Here is a 21,879-nt window from a genome sequence, read left to right as displayed (position 1 = left end):
TGCTCTGCCAATCTGTCTGGAGTGACAGCTGCTCTCCATAAAGCCGCTGCTCCTAATACGGCGGGTTCGGAGATGCCAGTCATCCAGCGGCAGTGACAGATGGCCGCCGGCTTCTGCCTCCTCTTCCCCCTCTGGCATCAATTTTCATTTGTCAGTTTTTATTGAGGAGTGACAGCCAGTGATGGAGACCTGAAATCAACAAGTGGCTGCGTCCAGGACTGGTTGTAGGGTCATGAGATCTCTGAAGCTAGCCTATGCCAAGTTGGTGCCCTCCAGATGTTTTGGAGTACAACTGCCATCAGCCGCACCTAGTGGCAGAGGAGAAATTCTATAAAACTCACATCTCACTCACAAGGTAAATCTATCAAACTCACTCTTTCCAAAACAATATGAGAACCAAAACACCATCGTCCATCAAATTCACACCTTTCCTAATTTTGCCATGCAGTTCTCCAACCAAGCAGTATTTACAAAAAATACATATATTAGAGGGAAGTGTGCCTAAAAAGAAAAATATTAGTGAAAATAACATACAAAAATACATTATATTATTATAAATCGCTTGCAAAAGTGTGTACGTTAGTCAAAACTGTATACCACATGCGCTTATTGGGATAAATTCGTACAAAAACACTGAAGAATTTTCATGAGGATTTAAAACAAAATTTGCAAACTGCTGCTGAAATGAGGAGAATTGAATTTAAGATAAGAAAAATGAGAAACTGAGTCAACCAATATTGACTGATCCTTCCATTCTTAGCCCTAGCCAACAGGACTGGGGCTTCTTCTTTTTGCAGGTGACCAAAGCAACTTCTGTTCTTATTCATTGGTTTTTAAATTTGCAAACCTGCTTCAGACTCTGGGATGTTCATAGTTTGCAGTAGTTCACATAGTAAATATGACAGAAGTGAGACTTGAACGCTGACCTCCCTGATCTAATTCTGACTTGCTATCTATGAGATCGATCCTGTGGCCGATCTACTGCAATTTTCATTGCAGTTCAAGAAATGGGTTGGCTAGCGCACACTGCTGGTTGTTGTGACAATAAAATGGTGGCTGGACGAAACCATTTATACTGCCTTGACCTCCTTGGGGGAAAGGTGGGCTTTGAAATTAATAAGTAAGAGAAGCTCTCTGCATAATGGTTCTGCTATGCCTTTGAATTTCAACATTGCCTTTCCTGCTCATACTGGCTCAGTCTTCAAGCAAAAAAGGTTTCACTGGACAAAAAGCCTCTTAACCTTTAAATGCTGCATAAGAGCATCTCAGATGGACAGGTGGACCAAAAAGAGTAAAACAGTATCATGGGTGCTGCTATCTATACATTGCTTCTTTGTGACCTTGAGCCCTGGCTGTCTCTATTGGGGACAGTTTCTCATGCTGACCTTTAAAGATGGCCCCAAAGAGGATCTCAGTATGCAGAAAGGCAGGAACCCAGTTGAGGTTGGTGCTTTGGTTGGCTCATGGAGGATTTGCCAGTGGGCTGGCTCTGGGAGCAAAACTTTTGCCCAGCCCAGATAGGCTCAAGCATAGTTTTGAATACAGAGAATCAGGGACTGGCAGCACATTCCAGTGGTAAAAGCCTTATTCTGCCTACTGCAGACATGAGCGTGGGGTGGGCTTGCCAAGTTCAAGTGTTCTTCCATTTTAAAAAATGAAACAAAACTCATTGAACATATAGAACATGATGTGCTATCAGGCTGTGTGCTAGGAGTTTGTCTCTCCATTGGAGGGGGGCCACACCTGAATCCTGAAATGCCTAGGAAAAGGGCAATAGCGTTGACAGAGGAGATGGGATTTAAAGGCAGAAGGAAAGACAAGCTGGTGCTGTGTAGAGGAGGCTGGAGCAATCGTTCCCCAACTGTGCCAGACGAGAGCTGTTATTGTGTCCCTGATAAATGCATCTGCGGGGCTCAACAGTGTGCCCCCCCCCCCGTGCCTTCTATGCTACCTTCATAAAGGTCTCAGTAAATACCCTCTCAAAAATTCACAATGAACCAGATACTGTTTGCTTTTCCTGCTGTTTGCACTGGCTCAGCCTCTCCTCCACTGAACATGTCCACATTGCACTGGATGTCCATCCTTCCGTTCTGAGCAGATGAGAGGTGCAAAGAGCTTCTCTCCATGAGCAAACATGGATGTCAGAGCCTCTCCCTCCATTAATGGGGTGGCCACTGAGGGGCACGTTTGCATACCACCCTGTGGTCTTCTCCAGGGTTTATTCTAAGCTCCCCCCACCCCACTGCATAAGCAGGCAGAACACTTCCCACTCACAAACTTTCTGTACCTGAAAGAAATAACATGAAAGAGGAAAGAGAACATAAGAATCTACAGAGAAAGAGACAAGAAGAATAAATAACAGAGAACGGAGGACAAACAGGAAATTTGGAGAAATGAAAAAGATAGTGAGGGAGCAAGAAAACAGAGGTGCCTTGAAAAGAATCCCCTCCTCCAGTTATTTTGAGGAAGATATTATCTCCTTTACTTAACCTGTATTGATTCCTTTTCCCCACAAAGCATGACTGAAGCTGTGCTCTCACCAGAAATGACTTGAATTTGCCTCCTATTACAAAACAGCTGTAAAATATGATGGCGATTCTGTACTGAGGGTTAATGGAGCACCTTCACAAAATGGCTGCTCAAAGACAGAAAAGTTGTTACCTCTAACCCATGTATGGAATAAGGCCCAGGACACAAACCTATTAATATCAATGTATCTGTCTGTCCTTGAGTCAGTCTGGGGCTTCAGTTTGCCTTGTGCTTCTTGCCCTACCTATTCCATCCTGTAAAGCCTTGCAGTCTGTGGGGCCTGGCAGAGGAAGGGAGCGAGGCCTTCTTGTGTCAGTCTGGGAGTCTCTAAGATGAAATGAACTTTCCAGAAGTCTTTAGTATTAGAGATGAGTCATCTTCAAGGATTAGTTCTCCATGGCAGGTGAAGAACAAAATACTGTCAAACAGAAACAAAGCTCCAGGAATCTTAGGAACTGTTGTGTGACCCATAGGACAGGGCCTGTCCTCTGTTGCATCTACTGTTACGATCAGCAATAGAAAATAGAGGGGTTAGAGAAAGAAGAACAAGGAGCCTCCACAAAGAGCTGAAAGGACATTCTTTAGCTCTGATTTCTGTAGTGAAGGAGGGTGGACTAAATGACCCTTTGAGTTCCTTCCAACCCTACAAGTCTGATTATGTGAGACTGGCAGGACTTGCCAAGCTCCCTGTTGAAATATAGAGAACTAGCTGTGCTCCCAGGTTTAAGTTCTGCTGAAAGACCGAGCAGCAAGAAGTCACGTCAAGGCCCGAGGAGAACTGCAGCAGATGGAGACAGTTTTGGGACAACAGTTTGCTGAACACTGATTGGCACCACTTTTCCCTAGAAAATAGTTTCTTGCTGGCTGAGACAAACACATAGTTTGTGTCTGTAGGGATGTTTAGATAGAGACAAAGGAGGGAAATTGGTTATACTGCTTTCTTTTAACCCATGCATTCAATTCAGCCACCCCAGATGCTGATATTCTGTATATGCTTTCAACATAAAACTTCCTTTTGCCAAGACTGTTGTGGTAGCACTTTGTACAAGAATGAAGAAATATCCAACTAAGGCTGTTGGTGCAAAACCAGCTCCCATGCAGCACTTCCTGGTGGCACCAAACAATTTACCACCTTGTGCATCATACACCACCTACCAACCAGAGGCAGAGCTAGCTGCTCCAGCACCCAGATGCTGTGCACCTGGGGGCAGGGCGAGCATCTGGGGGGGGCACATCCCACAGCGAGCATCCCAGGGGGGCAGGGGGCAATGTCACTCCACCTCAGGGATGACACCTGGGGTGTGCTGCAACCATTGCACCCCCTTCCTCCACCAGTGCTACCAACACAAATTTTGTAGCTATGTTTAAGGGTGTGGTTCCCCCCCCCCCAAGAGCAAAACTACTCACATCCTCCAGTCCCAGACAATTTGGCCATCTTGAATCAAAATAAATTTTAACATAGAATCATACTGAGCATAATGTGAAAGGGGGCCCAATGACACAACTGTGTGATCTTTTGTTCTGTGTTTGTTTTGTGGTGATATATAATGATTTTATATCTATATATATTGTTTAAGTAAAGTTCAATATGGGTCAATAAATGTGTTTGACTAGTCAAGTAATTGGTCCCATAATACACGATTGAGACAAGGTTATGAAGATTTGAAAGGAACCAGCATACATCTTCATTTTCTGTTTCTTTTTATCTTTTCTCATCTACCTTTTTTAGAATCTACCCAACTCCTTGTTAAATCCCATATACTCAACTGTGCAAAAGCTTATTTCACCCTGAACCCTTTTTTGACATTGCACAAAACGTGTCTAGCTGCTCATTAGAAAAAAAAAACTTTGGTCCTGTCTCCTTTTCTGCTCTTTGGACACGGCAGTCATTTTGTGTAATGCCAACGCTCCATGAGAGCTATTGTGTGATACTTTATCATGATACTTTAAATGCCCCCACTGGCTCAAAAAGGTTGGCAACCCCTGCAATAATGAGAAAAGGCTCCTCCATGCCCAAAGTATATACCCATGAATCTGCCCACTGTGTCTCTGAAGGGTTTCCTGTGCCAGCCTAGCTTTCTTCCAATCTGCCTCTGTCATACGTGAGCAATCTACTGCACCTCTATATTAGGTAATATTGGATCATCCCTGATGCAGAGAGGCAATAGAATTACCCACCTGTGGAAGAGGCCTCCCACTGTTTCTCTGAGTGAGTCACTGGAAGAAGGCAAGGCCAGAGCAATCAGTCTCCAGTGGAGGCAGGAGATTCTGGGCCATTCAGTCAAGAGGCAATGATCTCTCAGAGGATGCATGCCTAGAGCAAGGACTCACACAGAAGCTAAGGTGTGGCTCCACTCCTCCAAGGATGGGCAATTCTTGCACAGCCTTTTTGGTGGTAGATGATGAAGTGTGCTCCCAGTTTTAATTCAAGGAAAGTGTGCCTCTGCTATCAACAGAAATTTGGGAAATTGGAGGCTTTTGTGCTGGCTTTGAATGTGGGAAACCTGGATCCAGATCTGGCCAGCTGTCTGCTTATTGGTTTGAGGTGGGTTTCGGTTCTTGATGTGGTGTTGTCTCTTACTGCATTTGGTAGCAAGGCACGTTAAACCCTGCTACTCAAGCTGGTTGAAATCTGCAGGATTCAGAACCTTGAAAGAAACTTGCCTCCTGAGGAATGAAAATGAATCCCATTTGTTAAAGGGCACCCTTGCGGTCATGGCCTGGTTGGGAAGGGGAGAGGGGCATTTTAGCTTAAATGAGATCTGAATTATTGATAAATGCGTTTAATCATCTGTGGAATATTTGATTAAAGTAATTATCAGCCGGCACAGTTGCATCCCAATGATAAAGAAGGACTTCTTCTATCTCCTTGCCATTCTGTCAAGTCCTCCAGCTAATATGACTCTAAATTGGGAGGGTGTGAGAGAGAGTGAGAGTGAGAGATGGTTTAGAAAGCTCTACTAATTCTTCCTTTCTGCTCCCCTGAACTGAAGCTGATAGCAAGTGGGGCCCATGGAACCACTGGAGTTTGTGCTCCAAGACGTGCGATACGGGCTGGCAGAGACGCTTCCGCATGTGCGAGGGGACGGGTGTGCAAGGCTACCCATGCGAGGGCAGTGGGGAGGAAGTCAAGACATGCAACGAGAAGAAATGCCCAGGTAAGTGACCTTGCCGCCTGGCCGAGTCCTTCCCAAGCAGCGCTCCACCAGACATCCCAGTTTATTCTGCAAAGTGACAAGAGGTCCTCACCTTTCCTCTATCAAAAGGATTCATTCATTCATTCATTCATTCATTCATTCATTCATTCATACTAAAAGGACTCAGTCTCATTGTGTCATTTGAGCAGCCTATCCTTCCATTGGTCCTTCACTTTTTCTGCCCACCCACCACCCCTAACAGGGTGTGCTGCCCATCTGCAATTTGTTTCTTTGTATATCACCTCTCCATTTGGTTTGTGTTGCCCATCTCTCAGTTCCCTTCCCCCAACCCCTCCCCACAGCTCTATATTATCAGGTTACCAGATGTCCCCTGATTTACAAATCAGTCCCCTGACAAAATCCATCCATTCCGACTGAAGTTGAAAAGTGACCCCAGATTCATTGGGGGAAAAAATCTGGTAACCTTACTATATTAGGGTTTCTGGGGAGATGAATTAACCTAGTAAGCCACCTAGGACTGTGTGGGCCCAGGCTGCTAAGGAAGAGAAGGTAATAAAGAGACAAGACATTCATGTTCTGTGATTGACAGACATCATGAAGGCCCTAGATTTGCAGGATCTGATATGAATTCTAGGATCATAGTTTTTGGCTTCTATCTGGTCAACAGAGCAAGTCCCAGAAGGCTCATGGTTCAAGTATGCTCTCCATTCCTGGTTCTGACAGTCTGTTGTTGTTTTTTTCCTTAAGTACAGCAAACTCTCTTATCCAAAAAGTCTATCAAAATGCATGCATGCATTCCTCAAAAAAATTGTGGCTTTTCTCACTTGATACATACATACACCTGCTATTCTGAGTGAACCATGCACTCATACAGCAGCCTGTTCACATTTCATCAACTATGGATTCAGCTGAGTTCCCATTGAAAGGCAAACCTACCTAATACAGCTTTCTGAAACAATATGCAAACCGAAACACAACCACTGTTTGGAATTCACAGGTCTTTGAATTTTGCAATGTAGCTCACCACCCAAGTTATGTATACAAAAATGCATATACTGGGGTGAAATGTGCATAGAAATGTATATATAAGTGAAGAAACATCATGTTAGGCATAATTGCATGGAAAAATGTGTATATGAGGAGAAATGAAAACTAAAATGCTGATTAAAAAGGAGGTTATCTAACTCCTGGTTGTTTAACAATAGCAGCAAAGCTCCCCTCCCACCCTAAATTAGGTTGCTACAAAGAACAAAACTAGGAGTGGGGTTCTATGAGAGATAAAACTGTAAACTCAGTTCTGCTGCTGAAAATGCTGTTCCTGAATTCACAGTCTGTCTCACACTCCTAAGCTGTTCAGGTGATGCCCTCTTTTCAGTGGCTACTAGTCATGATGACTCCAAATACCCATCATGGCAGAACAATAGCAGGAGAGGTTTCATGCAACGCACTCATTTCCTTCTTGTGACTTCCCAGAGTAGGGTGTGTCATTTTAGGAGGTGAAGGTTAATTTTTTGCAAATTTCTTCAGTGAAGGGATCATAAAAAAATATGTTTTTGGGTGTAAGGAATCTGCTATTATTTTTGTGATTAAACAACATTTAAGTCTATGTTTGATTAAGAAATACATAAACTGCTTTTGGAAAACCAAATAATTTTAATTTTGCCTTCTGAAAATGTCACGTAATGCTAAATAACAACAATAACGATGATGATGGTTATGATAATAATAATGATAATAACAACTGCAAGTAATTGGTAATCATTTTTAATGGTTTCTATTGTACACACATTTACTTACCAAGCAAAACTAAATTCTATTAATTTAACCAAAATATCTTTTGAATTCACAAGTCATGTTACAGCTTTTTTTTTAATATATATATTTATTAAATTTTTTAAACATAATTGCAGAAATAAAAAACAATGAAACATATATCATAACATATTTTCTTAGCTTCATTGGACTCCCTCGCGTCTCCCGCTCCCACTTGCATCATTGTCAATTCTTACCCGCAATTTATCATCTTGTTTACATTCTTGTATCCCATTCATTTAAAATATAATCTAATAATTCTCCCAAAGGTTTATATTTTTTCCTCAATCTCACTTGTCATCCTAATTCCATCTAGTTTAGTGGTGCTCAATTATTTATGATCTAGCATCCTTCTTAACATTCAACCAAATTACAATGCTTTTTAAAATAAATCTTAAATTTCTTCCAGTCTTCTTCAACTTTCTCTTCTCCCAGGTCTCGGATTCTGCCGGTCATCTCGGCTAGTTCCATATAGTCTATCAGCTGCATCTGCCACTCTTCCAGTGTGGGTAGATCTTGGGTTTTCCAGTGCTTAGCGATAAGTATCCTTGCTGCTGTTGTTGCATACATAAAAAATGTTCGGTCCTTCCTTAACACCTTCTGGCCAACAATACCCAAAAGGAAGGCCTCTGGTTTCTTAGTGAAGGTATACTTAAATACCTTTTTCAGCTCATTATATATAATTTCCCAGAAAGCCTTCACTCTAGGGCAAGTCCACCAGAGGTGAAAGAATGTTCCTTCATTTTCTTTACATTTCCAACATTTATTATCAGACAAATGGTATATTTTGGCAAGTTTAACTGGGGTCATGTACCATCTATATATCATTTTCATTACATTTTCCTTCAAAGCATTACATGCAGTGAAGTTCAACCCAATGGTCCACAACCTTTCCCAGTCCTCAAACATAATGTTGTGCCCAATGTCCTGTGCCCACTTTATCATAGCCGATTTAACCATTTCATCTTGTGAATTCCATTTTAACAGCAAGTTATACATTCTTGAAAGTACCTTAGTCTTAGGCTCTAACAGTTCTGTTTCCAACTTCGATTTCTCCACCTGGAACCCTAACTTTTTGTCATTTTTAAAGACTTCTTTAATCTGAGCGTAGTGTAACCAGCCTCGCACTTTATCCTTCATTTTCTCCAAACTCTGCAATTTCCAATTGTCTCCATCTTTTTCTAGTATTTCCCAATATTTTGGCCATTTGGCCTCCATATTGGGTCTTTTTCGGGCCTTAGCTTCCAGCGGTGAAAGCCACCTTGGAGTTTTATTTTCCAATAAGTCTTTATATTTTGTCCAGACATTAAACACTGCTTTTTTGACAATATGATTCTTAAAGGCCTTATTGATCTTAACCTTGTCATACCATAAGTATGCATGCCAACCAAAAGCATTGTTAAAACCTTCCAGATCCAGAACGTCAGTGTCCTCGAGAAGTAGCCAGTCTTTTAGCCAGCAGAAAGCTGCGGCCTCATAGTACAACTTTAGGTCTGGCAGGGCAAAGCCCCCTCTTTCTTTCGCATCAGTTAATATCTTAAACTTAATTCTGGGCTTTTTGCCCTGCCAGACAAACTTAGAGATGTCTTTCTGCCACTTCCGGAAGCACTCCGTCTTGTCCACAATCTGTAGTGTTTGAAACAAAAACAACATTTTTGGCAATACATTCATCTTAATAGCAGCAATTCGGCCTAACAAAGAAAGTTTCAATTATGTCCAACTGTCTAAGTCTCTTTTAATTTCAGACCAACATTTTTCATAAAGGTAAAGGTAAAGGTACCCCTGCCCGTACGGGCCAGTCTTGACAGACTCTGGGGTTGTGCGCACATCTCACTTAAGAGGCCAGGGGCCAGCGCTGTCCAGAGACACTTCCGGGTCACGTGGCCAGCGTGACATCGCTGCTCTGGCGAGCCAGAGCCGCACACGGAAACGCCGTTTACCTTCCCGCTGGTAAGCGGTCCCTATTTATCTACTTGCACCCGGAGGTGCTTTCGAACTGCTAGGTTGGCAGGCGCTGGGACCGAGCAGCGGGAGCGCACCCCGCCGCAGGGATTCGAACCGCCGACCTTTCGATCGGCAAGTCCTAGGCGCTGAGGCTTTAACCCACAGCGCCACCTGCGTCCCTTAACATTTTTCATAGTTATCCTTAAAAAGACTCAGATTTTTTGCTGTTATGTTTACCCCTAGGTACTTTACTTTTTTAACCACAGTTAGTTCTGTCTCTCTCTGAAACCATTCTGACTCTGTATCTGTCAAATCTTTTCCCAGCACCTTAGTTTTCTGTTTGTTTAATTTAAATCCCGCCACCCGACCAAAGTCTTGAATCAATTGTAACACTCTTTTCGTACTAGATTCTGGCTCCTGCAGGGTCAAAACTAGGTCATCTGCAAAAGCTTTAAGTTTGTATTGTTTCGCTCCGACCTGGATTCCTTCCACCAACCGGTCCCCTCTGATCATATTCAAGAGCACCTCCAGAACCGAAATAAATAGCAGAGGGGAAATGGGGCAGCCTTGTCGTGTTCCTTTTTCAATTTTAAACTCTTCTGTAACCACATTGTTAACTATCAATTTAGCTTTTTGTTCTGAATATATTGCATCAATCCCATTCTCAAAACCCCGTCCCACTCCCATTTCTTTTAAATTTCCCTTCATAAATTTTCAAGAGATATTGTCAAAGGCCTTCTCCGCATCTATAAAAATTAACACTGCTTTTGTATTTATGTCTGTTTGCAAAAGTTCCAAAATGTCAATGATATTCCTTGTGTTAGCAAACAAGTGTCTACCTGGGAGAAAGCCTGCCTGGTCTTTATGAATTACTTCATTTAATACTTTTTTGAGTCTACTTGCCAAAACGTCTGCGAATATTTTGTAATCCACATTTAAAAGGGAGATGGGACGATAGTTCTTAAGTTGTGTCTTTTCAGCTTCCGATTTTGGTATCAATGTGATAAAAGCTTCTTTCCACGATTCCGGCGCCTTCTTCCCCTCCATAATTTCATTGCTGACCTCCATCAGTGGTTGTATCAGATAGTCTTTTAATGTCTTGTAGTACTTGGAGGTCAGCCCATCTGGCCCTGGGGATTTGCCCAATTGCATGTTCTGAATGGCTTGTTCAATCTCTTGTCGTGTTATTTTGCAATTCAGGATTGATCTATTTTCTTGTGACAATTTTGTTAGTCCATTTTTTTCCAAAAATTGTTTAATCTCAACCTCATCTTGCGGCCCTTGAGTATATAATCTTTTGAAATATCTCTGGAAGCACTTTCTGATCTCCACAGGGTTCTGAATATTTCTTCCTTCAATTTCTAAATTTGTGACTGTGTTTAGTTTTTGTCTCCTCTTCAACTGCCAAGCTAGCAGTTTCCCACATTTATTTGCCGATTCAAAAGTTTTTTGTTTCATTAATTTAATCTTCCACTCTATTTCCTGGTTTATCAATTTAGAATATTGTGCTTGATGAAGTTTGATTTCTCTCAGGGTCGGCTGTGACTTCGGATTTGATCTTAACTTCTTCTCCAATTCTTTGATTTTCTCCAATATCTTGTCTTTCCTCTCATTTTGTATCCTTTTCTTTACAGCATTCTGTTGTATCAAGAACCCCCTCATTACAGCCTTACTTGCGTCCCAGATAGTTCTTTTTTCCACCGTAGTGTTCATGTTTATCTCAAAATAGTCCTTCAAGGCTTTTTGGGCCTTCTCAACAATCTCCTGATCTCTAAACAAATTGTCATTCATCTTCCATCTAAAGGAGCCGGTTGGTAGTAGTGTCACGTCCATCTTCGTTGCATTATGGTCGGAGCAGATCTTTGGGCAGATTTCCACCTTTCTGACCTTGGGTGCCAGACCTCTAGTTATCCATATTTGGTCGATTCTTGTCCAAGTCAGCTGGGCTTCAGAGAAAAATGTTCCCTCTCTTCCCAAGGGGTTCTTCGTTCTCCAAATGTCAATTAAGTCCATATTGTCTGTCATTTCAAAAAAAGTCTTTGGTAGTCTGCCGTCCTTTGTAACATTTTGGCTTTGTGACTTATCCATGTTAGTTGATACGACCCCGTTCATATCTCCCATCATAATGATGTTGTCATAGTCCAGATAATCCAGCATTGTCTCATGCAACTTCTTGTAAAATTCCGATTTCCCTTCATTTGGTGCATAAATTCCTAATAACAAAATCTTCTCTCCTTGATGTTGTATCTCAATTGCTAAAATTCTTCCATGTTCATCTTTAAATAAGAATTTGGGTGACAGGCTCTCTTTTGCATATATCACCACGCCTCTCTTCTTTACTCTGTCCGAAGATATAAATTCCTGGCCAAGTCTTTTGTTTATTAACACTTTTCTGTGGAGTCTAGTCACATGTGTTTCTTGTAGGCAAATGATATCCAATTGTTCCTTTTTTAATATGTGAAAAATTTTCCTCCTTTTTTCCGGGATGTTACAGCCATTTATATTCCAGCTCAAGAGTTGCAGAGACATCCTGAATTAGTCTGATTATTTTCCTGGGGGTGGTGTCTTGTTCACTGGATCTTCAGGTTCCAAGGGTGCAGGTACCGCTGGTGCTCCAGGCCCAGAGGGTAATTCAATTCCCTTTTGAAGGTCCTCTCCGTATGCAGTCAAAAAATTATCTCTGTCTTCCAATGTTCTGATTTTAACCTTCTTCCCTCTAAAAGTGAAAGATACTCCTTGGGGAAATTCCCACCTGAAGATAATTGAGTTGCTCCTCAACAATTTGACCAGTTCAAGATAGTCAGATCTAAGATCCAACAGTTGTTTAGGGATGTCCTTGTAAATTTCAATTCTTCTGTCCGAAATGTCCAATGACTTTCCGTAGTGTAGGCCCAAAATCTTATCCCTTTCCTCCTTTGATCTCAATGTTATCAAACAGTCTCTGGGCTTCTCTTTCTTTACAAGTCTTCCAAGCCTGAAGGCTGATACGATTTTAAAGTCCTTTTCCTCTAAATTCCAAAACTTGGAAAACTCTTTAGTCAGGAACTCAGCTAAGTTGCCTTCTTCCGCTTCTGGTATCGACCTTATCCTAAGGTTACTCTCCCGGTTCTGCAGTTCTATCATGGAAAGGTAGGTCTGGTGTTCACCTACTTGTTTGCTGAGTGGTCTTACCTCTTGTTCCAAATTTCCCAGTCTTTGGCTAGTATCCTCAGCCAATTTCCGATTTTCTGCCGTGGCCTCCGTCAGTTCTCCAATTGCTTGTACGTTCTGTGATACTTGTCCAGTTAATCTATTTAAACATTCTGTGTTTTGATCAATTTTAGCTGTTTGCTCATCAGCTTTCTTATCCAGAGATTCTACTCTCTTGTCCAAAGATTCCAGTTTTTCATAGATTTTCTCTAAAATAGAAGCAGTTGCTCCTGAGGCCATATCTTCCAGTTGTAATTGCTCAGTTTCTCCCTCCCCTGCTTGTGGCCGAGAAGCAGCTTCTTCTTCTGAAGGCAGAGTAGGTACAGATGATCTGCGTGCCTGAGAGGCTGCGGTTAAAGTTGTTAAAGTGGTTTGTCTAGTTTTTGGTCCCTTTTTTCTTGCGCCACTCATTCCAGAGTTATCTAAAAGTCAAGGTCAAGCTGAGTTGTTCCCATGAAAAAACAACAGCTCAGATGGTAACAGTCAAACAGGAGGCCGGGAAAGGAAAGTAAAATAATGTCACTGCTGTAAATCCTGAATCCTCTAGGGGGAGCTTAAAATGTCTTTAGGGAAGAGATCAATTCTGGTAAAATTGCTAAAATCAAGTTTAAAGTCCAGGAACCTTCAATAGCAGGTTTTAAGCAGAGTTAGTATTAACAGCCACATTGTTTCAAACAGTGCAAACTGGTATTTCAAATGATGCTTCAAAGTAGCAAGTCCAAACTCCCTCAGATTGTTGCAATTTTTAATTCAAAATAACCAAATCTGCAGACTGACAGCTCAGTTACTCAGGCAGGTCCAGAACCTGGGTTTCTTACTCAAATTATATTTCCGATAGAAGAAAGGTATCACGATGCAAGTAAAGAGCATAAAATCAAGTGCTTAAAGTCCTTGTTTTGCTTACAAGAAAGTTCAGCGGTTGCTCAGATCGATTAGGTTAAAAAATTCTTTCTTTGCCTCCACTCCTCCAGCTCTTTGCTTTGAAGTTCAGTGACAGCGGAAGACGGACTTCCTGTTTTACGTCGCTCCGCTTTCAGCCAAATTCAATAATTTTTAATCTCAAATTTTGTAAAGTCCTCTTTACTCACGGATTGTTGCTTTTCCAAATCAGAATTTTCAGGAAAAGAGGTCAGCGCTCACCGGCAGCAGCAGCGCGGCTTCACTCCGTAGCTTGCGATACGACCCACAGCGCCGCTACCCCCTCCCCGCTCCGGAGCCCCTTACTGGGTTCCTTCAACGTTTCAGGGGTTGCTTCTGGCGCCCGCCGGGTCCCGAGACCACAGGCTTTTGCTGCCTGTGGGTTTCCGACGTGGGTCTCCGCTTCATGTTACAGCTTTTTAGCACCCCTCATTTTTGCAATTTGGAAGTTGGAAAATTTGACTTTCCCAGGGGGCATTTGGTTGCTAGACTAGATAGGCCTTTGGTCTGATCCAACAACATCAAGGCTCTTCTTGTGTTCCTCCCACAGCCTACCATGAAATGTGCAAAGATGAGTATGTGATGTTGATGACTTGGAAGAAAGCTGCTGCTGGTGAGATTGTCTACAACAAATGCCCATCCAATGCTACAGGTAGGCAGCTGCATGGGTGGGGATCCACATTTTTTAAACAGAATGAAGCCTTGCGGATGACAGACAGCAAGATGAAAGGAGGTGACCTGCAGGTCTACCTGCCAACATGAGTTTCCTGCTGAGAACTCAAGGCACTGCCACTTCATAAGGGATGTCTGCACTAGCTAAGCAGATTTCAGCTACATGGTTCTGCTCTGGTTTCTACTGCAAGATGACTGGCTTCTTCAGTCCCCAAAGTAGAACTGTCCCAAGGTAGTTGCTAACCCCCCTGTGATATTCTTTGCTGAATCCTTCACCAACCTAGTGCTCTCCAGATGTTTTGGACCACAACTCCCATAAGCCCCAGCTACTGGATGGGGCTGATGGGAGTTGTAGTACAATAGCATTCAGAGGGCACTAAGTTGGCAAGGCTATCTTCGTACAAGTGTCTATGAATAACTCTTGGCAACTCCCCAGTTCTTGGGCATTGCCCTGCATTTCATTCCTTACCCATGTTGATCTTAATATTAAAGAAATCAGATTGCACACACGTTTACCTCCTCATTAAAACCAAAACCTCTTTCCAGCTTCCTTTGCAAAATTTTCACAGAGCCATGTGTTTTGCAAGCCTCCAATGAATATGTCTTTTTGAATATTCCCTCTGCTCCCCTTGCAGATTTGTGGGCACTTGCAAATTTAACAGCATTGAAAAAGGCACAGATCTGGCTGCATGCAATTTCTACATTATTGGGGTTTCTTGATGGAAATAAACACTACTACTTGAAAGAATAGCTCAGTTGCTAAGGGAGAAAGAAGCCCACACTGAAATAGAATGCAGTGTGCAAGGCTTGTCCTCAGCACTGCACATGGGGAAGCCAGGAGCATCATATTCTATAAAATAATTAGATGGTACTAGAGGCCCTGACCTCTCTGGGTCTGGAGTTCATGTCTGTGCCATGGTCTGCTATTAAAGGTACAATATTTTAAATGTTTTTATTCAAGCCCCATAATAAGCACATTTACAAACATAGTTGGAAAGAGGGGGTTTTTTGGGTGGGGAGAGGTGTTTAAAGATAACAGTCTTCAAGATGAATGGTGAGGAGCAGGACAGGGCCAAGGGATGTAAGGATTTGCAAAATGTTCACCCAAATAAACTAGCTCTCTGGAGGAAACTTAAGCTTCATCTGGGGAGCAGCAGAGCAGAGTGACACCTGCATCCAAGGCCTGTTGCTCATGCTAGGGTTAAAGGCAGCGAGGTGTTTTTCTCCTTTTTTAGGTGTGTCAGCTCCAGGCTGGCATAGCTGAGAAGCTCAAGAACCAGACCTTTGCATTTTACAACAGGTCTTTACAACTGTTCAAATATATCAGGACTGTAGAGCCTGGGGACATCAAAAGGTCCTTTTCTGGCACCTGAGAAACAATGTGGGCACCAGGGGGAGTTCCATGAGTGGGATGCTGGTGGGAGCTCTATCTTTAACATCAAAATTAGATGAAGCTCTTCAGGTGGTAAATCTGCATTTTGGGGTGATAATGGGCTGGATGAGGACCATAAACTGAGTCTAATCCTGACAAGATGGAGGTGCTATGGATTGGTGGTTCTTGGGTCCAAGGACTGGGTGATCAGCCCCTTCTTGATATGGTTGCACTTCTTCTGAAAGGCCAAGTTTGTAGTCTGAGTGCCTTTCTTGAGTCTACCTTCTTGCTAGAAGCTCAGTTGGCTGCAGTGTTGTGTGGCTGTTTGCAATGCCATCTAGTTGGTCAGCTGTGGCTACTCTGATAGCTTAGCCATAATAACCCATCCGCTAATAATCTCCAGATTTGATTATTGTAATATGCTCTATGTGGGGCTGCTCTTAAAGATGCCCCAGAGATTGCATGAGATCGCGTACCAGTCTTGACAGATCTGCACTGCTTGTTTCTGTAACTGCACTGGCTGCCAAGCTCAGTTCCAAGTGCTGGTCTATAAAACCCTAAACGGTTTGGGAATACACACCCTAGTTCATTGGTTGAGAGCTGTTGGGGCAACCTCTGTGGCTAAAGTCAGTATCATAGGGCCTTCTCAGTCGAGAGTCCTCCTCCAATAGTGGAACATACTTCTGGAAGAGATTTAGGCTAGGGTTGCCATATTTCAAACAGTGAAAATCCGGACAGAAAAGTTGTTGAGCTTTTTGTTGTTGTTGTTGTTGTTGAGCTTTTTGGGCAAAATTGCTTTAAAAAAATCTGTTTTGAAGCTATTTTTATGGGGAAATGGCAAAAATGACACCGCCAACATGGGCTACCATACATCTGGATTTTCCCAGACATTTCCGCAATTTCTGCCAGGACGCTGCTGCCAACTGCAGTATTCCAGATATATCTGTATGGCAACCCTAATTTAGGTTGTCACTGAACTGATGAGCTTTCAGTATTAGGCAAAAACATTTCTTTTTTGTGTGTTTCATTGTTTTGCCAGAGCTGCTGAAGTTCAGTTTGTTTTAAGATAGTCATTCTGACAAAGGTAGGAAGAGGTAGATTGCTTTTTAGTTTGATTGTGATGTACCTGGATGTGATGGGATTTACATAATATGTTTACGATGACTTGCCTTGTGATCGATTTATGGTGAAGGATGGGATCCCAAAAAGTACATGCATTAAATATGCCTTACTGGGCAGTTTGTGAGCCTAAAAGGACTACCAGATGCCCTTCTCCTCCAAAGTTCAGCCCATTTCCTGTCGCAAACACCCCCTTGTTTTGGGGTTCTTCCTGGGGACTGGCCTGGAGGTGGCTGGGCATTTGGGGCACCTTCAGCCACTAGTGCTACCTGTTGGTTTACCTTCTTTCCTAGGGTCTGCCAGCCGCCGGTGCTTGCTCAACTCCCAAGGCGTGGCTTTCTGGGGCACGCCCAGCTTCGCACGCTGCATCTCCCACGAGTACCGATACTTACATCTCTCAGTAGGTGCAGACTCTGGCTGGCAAACAGACCTTCTCTCTTCCCTTTTTATCCCTTTTGGCTACGGTCTCAACCCTTCCCTATTTTGTCTTTTTTATATATAAAAAGGGGGGGGAGTTGGTGTAGGGGTGGGACAGGTGCTGCTAAGCATGGAAAGGAAGGGTTGCACAAACTGCACAGAAAATGCAGTAGCAAAATCAGTTTAGATGAATGCACTGATACCGATCAAATCAATTATGACTGATACTGGCGTTTTCAGCAATGAGCTTGTTGGTGGGCAAGCATGTGTGTATGGATTTGCATTCTCCCCTGGCAAAGGTAGTGCAAAATGTGTTAGGGAAGTATTTAATTAAGCAATTATCACAGGAACATGCAATCCTTTGTGTGCCTGCTCAGAAACAAGCCCTTAGTCCCAGGATCTGCCTTATGTAGTCTGTTGACACGTTTATCTTTGTATTATTATTCTGTACCAGCTTTCACCAGCTTTGTGCCCTCGAGATGTTTTGAGGTACAGATCCCATCAGCCCCAGTCAGCCAGCTGGCCATGCTTGCTGGGACTGATGGAAGTTATAAAGTCCAAAACACCTGGAGGGCACCGGGTGGGTGGAAGCTGATCTGCATTGGTGGAACTGTTACATGAAATCCTTTTTCACTGGCTTTCCTGGGGATTGAAACGGGAGCCTTGGGCATGCAAACCAGGTGTGCTGCTCTTCCACTGAATTACAATGGGTCTTGCCTAGAGAATCCTCCACTCAGGGTCTCTCACTGTAAGCCTAATGGCACACAGATCCTACTCCATCCCTGGCCTTATCTTTCTCCATCTCTTTCTCTCTCTTACCACACTCCTCCATCTGATCAAAGCTCCGAGAGCATTTAGCCAAGGGGCAGCGCATGCTGGCGGGTGAGGGAATGTCTCAGGTGGTCCGTGGCCTGCTGGAGCTTGTAGCCCGGAAGACGTACTACAGCGGAGACCTGCTCTTCTCAGTGGAGATCCTGCGCAATGTCACAGACACTTACAAGAGAGCCACCTACATCCCTTCCTCAGATGATGTTCAGGTACCATTCTGGATGGGAAAGATGCAGTTTCAAGGCACACGTGTTGCAGGGCCATTGTAACAAAAGAGGCTTGTTTGCCTCACTATATGACAGGGATGGACAAATCAGCCAATTTCCTTTTAGTGTCAGTTTTCCATGTGTTCAGTCATGAATTCATCCTGTCTCTTTTTCTATGATTAAATACACAAAAATGCACATTTAAATATTTTCTCCTAAAAATGCATTTTTGTCTGCATTCCCCACCCCCCAAAAAGGCAAAATTTGAGCCAAAAAATTCATCACAAAATTTTTACAGGCCAAAAGAGTAACTGTGTTATAATCTGCATATTAGTCTAAGAAATGCAATTTAGGTCAAATCACCGAAAATTCAGTGACCCACTGAAATGCAGACCAGGCAAAATAGTCCAGTATCCCTAATTGGCAGTAGTAGCAACAAGAAGCCATGAATCCAGATGTCTTTCAAACAAAACCAAATTCTTCCACAAGAAAGGCAATATTCTGTGACTTGCATAATTTTTTGCAGATCAAACAGGCTGGCAGAGATCTGCTTATTTTGCATTAAGTGACTTGTGGCAGTTGTGTTCCTCCTCTTACCACTAGAAACTCTGCTTAGCTATTCCCTGTGCCTTGAGATTTTGTCAGCTGCTGCCTGCACAGTTTCACACTCATCTCTGCGCACTTAGGCTTCTTCCCTCTCCCCTGCCAAAAGCTGGATTTTGAGGAGAATTGCCTAATGTAATTTACCAACTGCAAAATGTTGAGGTTATGGATGTTCCTGCTGAGCTGAATCATTTAATACACACATGATGATATCAGCTAATATTTCATATGAACATTTTAGCAGAAAGAGAAAAAACAACAACAGTGTTTATGAGTAGCAGTATTTCTCAAGAGGGCTCCTGCCTACCCACAAGATCAATTTTGAATACAGCATCCTTCGCCAACTTGATACTCTCCAGATGTTTTTGACTACATCTTTGATTAACTCCAGCCAGCAATGTGCTAATTGGAGCTGTAGTCCAAAGCATCTGCAGGGTGCCAGGTTGGTGAAGGTTGACAGCTGGAGCCTTCCCAGCGCCTGCACTTCAACCTCTCCTCTGCTCCCACAGCGGTTCTTCCAAGTCGTCAGTTACATGGTGGATGCGGAAAACAGGGAGAAGTGGGAAGATGCACAGCAGGTGAGCTGACATGCCTTGTGTGCGGGGCTAGGCTGTGGGGACCCCCAGCCTGTGTTAACACCTCCTTCTGCCTCACAGGTCATGCCTGGCTCTGTGCTCCTGATGAAGGTGGTGGAGGATTTCATCCACCTGGTCGGAGACGCACTCAAGGCCTTCCAGAGTTCCCTCATCGTCACGGACAACTTGGGTGAGTGGCTGGAAGAGAATGGAGGGATGGTCTCCTTGCTTGGTTGTAGGGAAGGGAACAGGGCAGGGTGGTTGTACACCAAGTCCACAGTCCTGGAGGTTGTGTCTGCTCCAATCCAGGGTCCATGAGGTCACTTGCTAGGTCTTCTTGAGTATGGTGGTGAGAAGGCAGCAACTTCCATCCAGTCCTGCATTTGTTGCAATCTGCTCTGCCTCCATTCCACTACAGTTCAGCTTCTACTACAACCCACATCTTGTTTCACTATCCACTATGGCCAAAACTAATGTAATTGATTACATCATTAATTTACAGGCATTTCAATGGAAGGGGAATGTCAAAAGCACTACAGTGTAATTATTTAGGTAATGTTCACAGACTTAAAAAACAATAGGGAATACCACTCGCATTCACTTGCAGTCAAGGGGGCTCTGAGTCCACTGTCCCCACTGTCCCAATTAGCATACTAGGCTTGGTCCCTCCACCACTGAGGCTCTAGAGGTCTGGAGTGTTGGCAGAGGGGCAAAATGAGTCCCCACCACAATACCCAGTAGTGACACCCTCCCCTCCCCACTTTCTTTCTCCCACCCTTGGCAGTAATCAGCATCCAGAGAGAGCCGGTTTCTGCTGTCTCCAGTGACATCAACTTTCCCATGAAGGGGCGGCGTGGAATGAAAGACTGGGCCCGCCACTCTGAGGATAAGATCTTCATCCCCAAGGAAGTGCTCAGCCTCTCCTCATCTGGTATGTGGTCTGTGCCCGTGTGTGTTGGGGAAGGGCCAAGGCTCAGTGGTAATGCATCTAGGTCCCAGGTTCAGCCCCTGGTATCTCCAGGTAGGGCTGAGAGAGAGATTCCTGTCTAAAACACTGGGGAGTTGTGTAAAAGCCTAGCAGCCAGTGTAGACAATACTGAGCTTGATGGACTTGGTATAAGGCAACTTCCTATGTTCCCACGCCCCTGTACTGTTCTGTGACCCTGGAATTTGGGAGCCTCTTAGATCTCTTGTTCTATCTCTGGATTTTAAACATTCTTTGAAGAGAGAGCTAAGAGAGCCTGGATTCTTCCTGAAGAGAAAGGGGCAAAGCTCACACACTTGGTACACAAAAAGCCTCAGATTAAATTCATGACCTCTTCAGGTAGGGCAGGAAAAGACTCCAGAATTATACCCCAGAGAGCCACTACCTGTCAGTGTAAATAATAATGAGCTTGTTGTAGCAATGGAATGGCTGTAGCTTACTGTTAGAGCATGTGATTTGCATGCAAAATATTCCAGGGTAAAACTGGGGGTGTTCCCTGCCTGAAACCCTGCAAAGCTGCCAATCAGTGTGGAGTCTACAGAGCCAGATGAACCAATGGCCTGACTTGGAATGGGGTGGAGTGTGAGCAGCCATTTCAGCCCTCCCCTTCCCATACATCTGTATGAGGAGAATGAGAATCTCAGGAGAGTTGGGGTGTAACAGCCTGCAGTCCTCGTCATATCCCCATATTCCCAGTATGGGAGCATAACCGAACCATAGCATAAAATGTGGCCAACCTTAACCAGCTTAATTCAAGCACGTGCCAAACCAAATTACCTTGCCCAGAGCTAGCTCATTCCAGTTCAAGCCCAAATGAGCTCCCCGCATCAACTAGTATGAGCTGGTCTAGAACTGTCTTTAATCACAACCTACTGTAAATCAATACTGTTCTTTCCTCCCTCCCCCATATTTCTCTGCAGAAACAGATGAATCATCTTATTTTGTCATTGGTGCCATCTTGTATCGCACATTGGGATTAATCCTGCCTCCTCCTAGGTGAGTGGCTGTGGAGGTGGCATGTGGAAGGGGTATGTGCATGACATCACACACTCAAATGCCAAAAGGATTGCTTTGCAAACAACCTGTTTCTCTTCCACCCACAGAAGTCCCCTGGCTGTCATGTCCAAAGTTCTCACAGTGACGGTGAAGCCCCCAACCAAGGCCATGGAGCCCTTGATCATGGTGGAGTTGTCCCATATCATCAATGTAAGTGGTATAAGGTTCTCCTGCGGTAGTGCCCATACCCATTACTGCCCGCCCTTCACTGTGAGGTCCAAGGGAAAATCACATCAATGTGAAATACAACATTTAAAACACTCTAAAACAAATTTAAGTCACAAATAGAGTGTGTCCTATAAATACATGTCTTTCAAGAGACAGCATGAAGAGGTGTATCTTCAGCATACAACAAAAGCTGGATAATGAAGGTGACTTGTGTTCCCCTCAAACATAGTTGGTACAAAATACCCACAATCACAGAATTTCAAGTAGAAAACAGCCTTGGGTTTCAAGGGAAAGTGAATTTCCCTAATGAAAACAATATATGTCTGGC

At 43.5% G+C, this 21,879-nt stretch overlaps 1 protein-coding gene across 3 annotated transcripts in view; it reads left to right on the top strand.

The window, feature by feature from the left end:
- Positions 1-21,879, top strand: part of ADGRB2 (adhesion G protein-coupled receptor B2) — a 170,446-nt gene that overhangs the window by 94,129 nt on the left and 54,438 nt on the right. For all 3 annotated transcript variants that reach the window (XM_079985251.1, XM_079985252.1, XM_079985250.1), the window contains exons 6-14: positions 5,523-5,687; positions 14,101-14,202; positions 17,007-17,113; positions 17,973-18,167; positions 19,277-19,345; positions 19,424-19,532; positions 20,127-20,273; positions 21,248-21,323; positions 21,431-21,533. In XM_079985251.1, the coding sequence (XP_079841377.1) occupies positions 5,523-5,687; positions 14,101-14,202; positions 17,007-17,113; positions 17,973-18,167; positions 19,277-19,345; positions 19,424-19,532; positions 20,127-20,273; positions 21,248-21,323; positions 21,431-21,533 (1,073 nt within the window). The remainder of the gene's footprint in view (positions 1-5,522; positions 5,688-14,100; positions 14,203-17,006; positions 17,114-17,972; positions 18,168-19,276; positions 19,346-19,423; positions 19,533-20,126; positions 20,274-21,247; positions 21,324-21,430; positions 21,534-21,879) is intronic.

This window comes from Podarcis cretensis (assembly GCF_951804945.1).
Source record: "Podarcis cretensis genome assembly, chromosome: 8".
Taxonomy (NCBI): Eukaryota; Metazoa; Chordata; class Lepidosauria; order Squamata; family Lacertidae; genus Podarcis; species Podarcis cretensis.
Note: the sequence above shows the minus strand (reverse complement) of the source record. Positions and strands in the feature narration are given on the sequence as shown.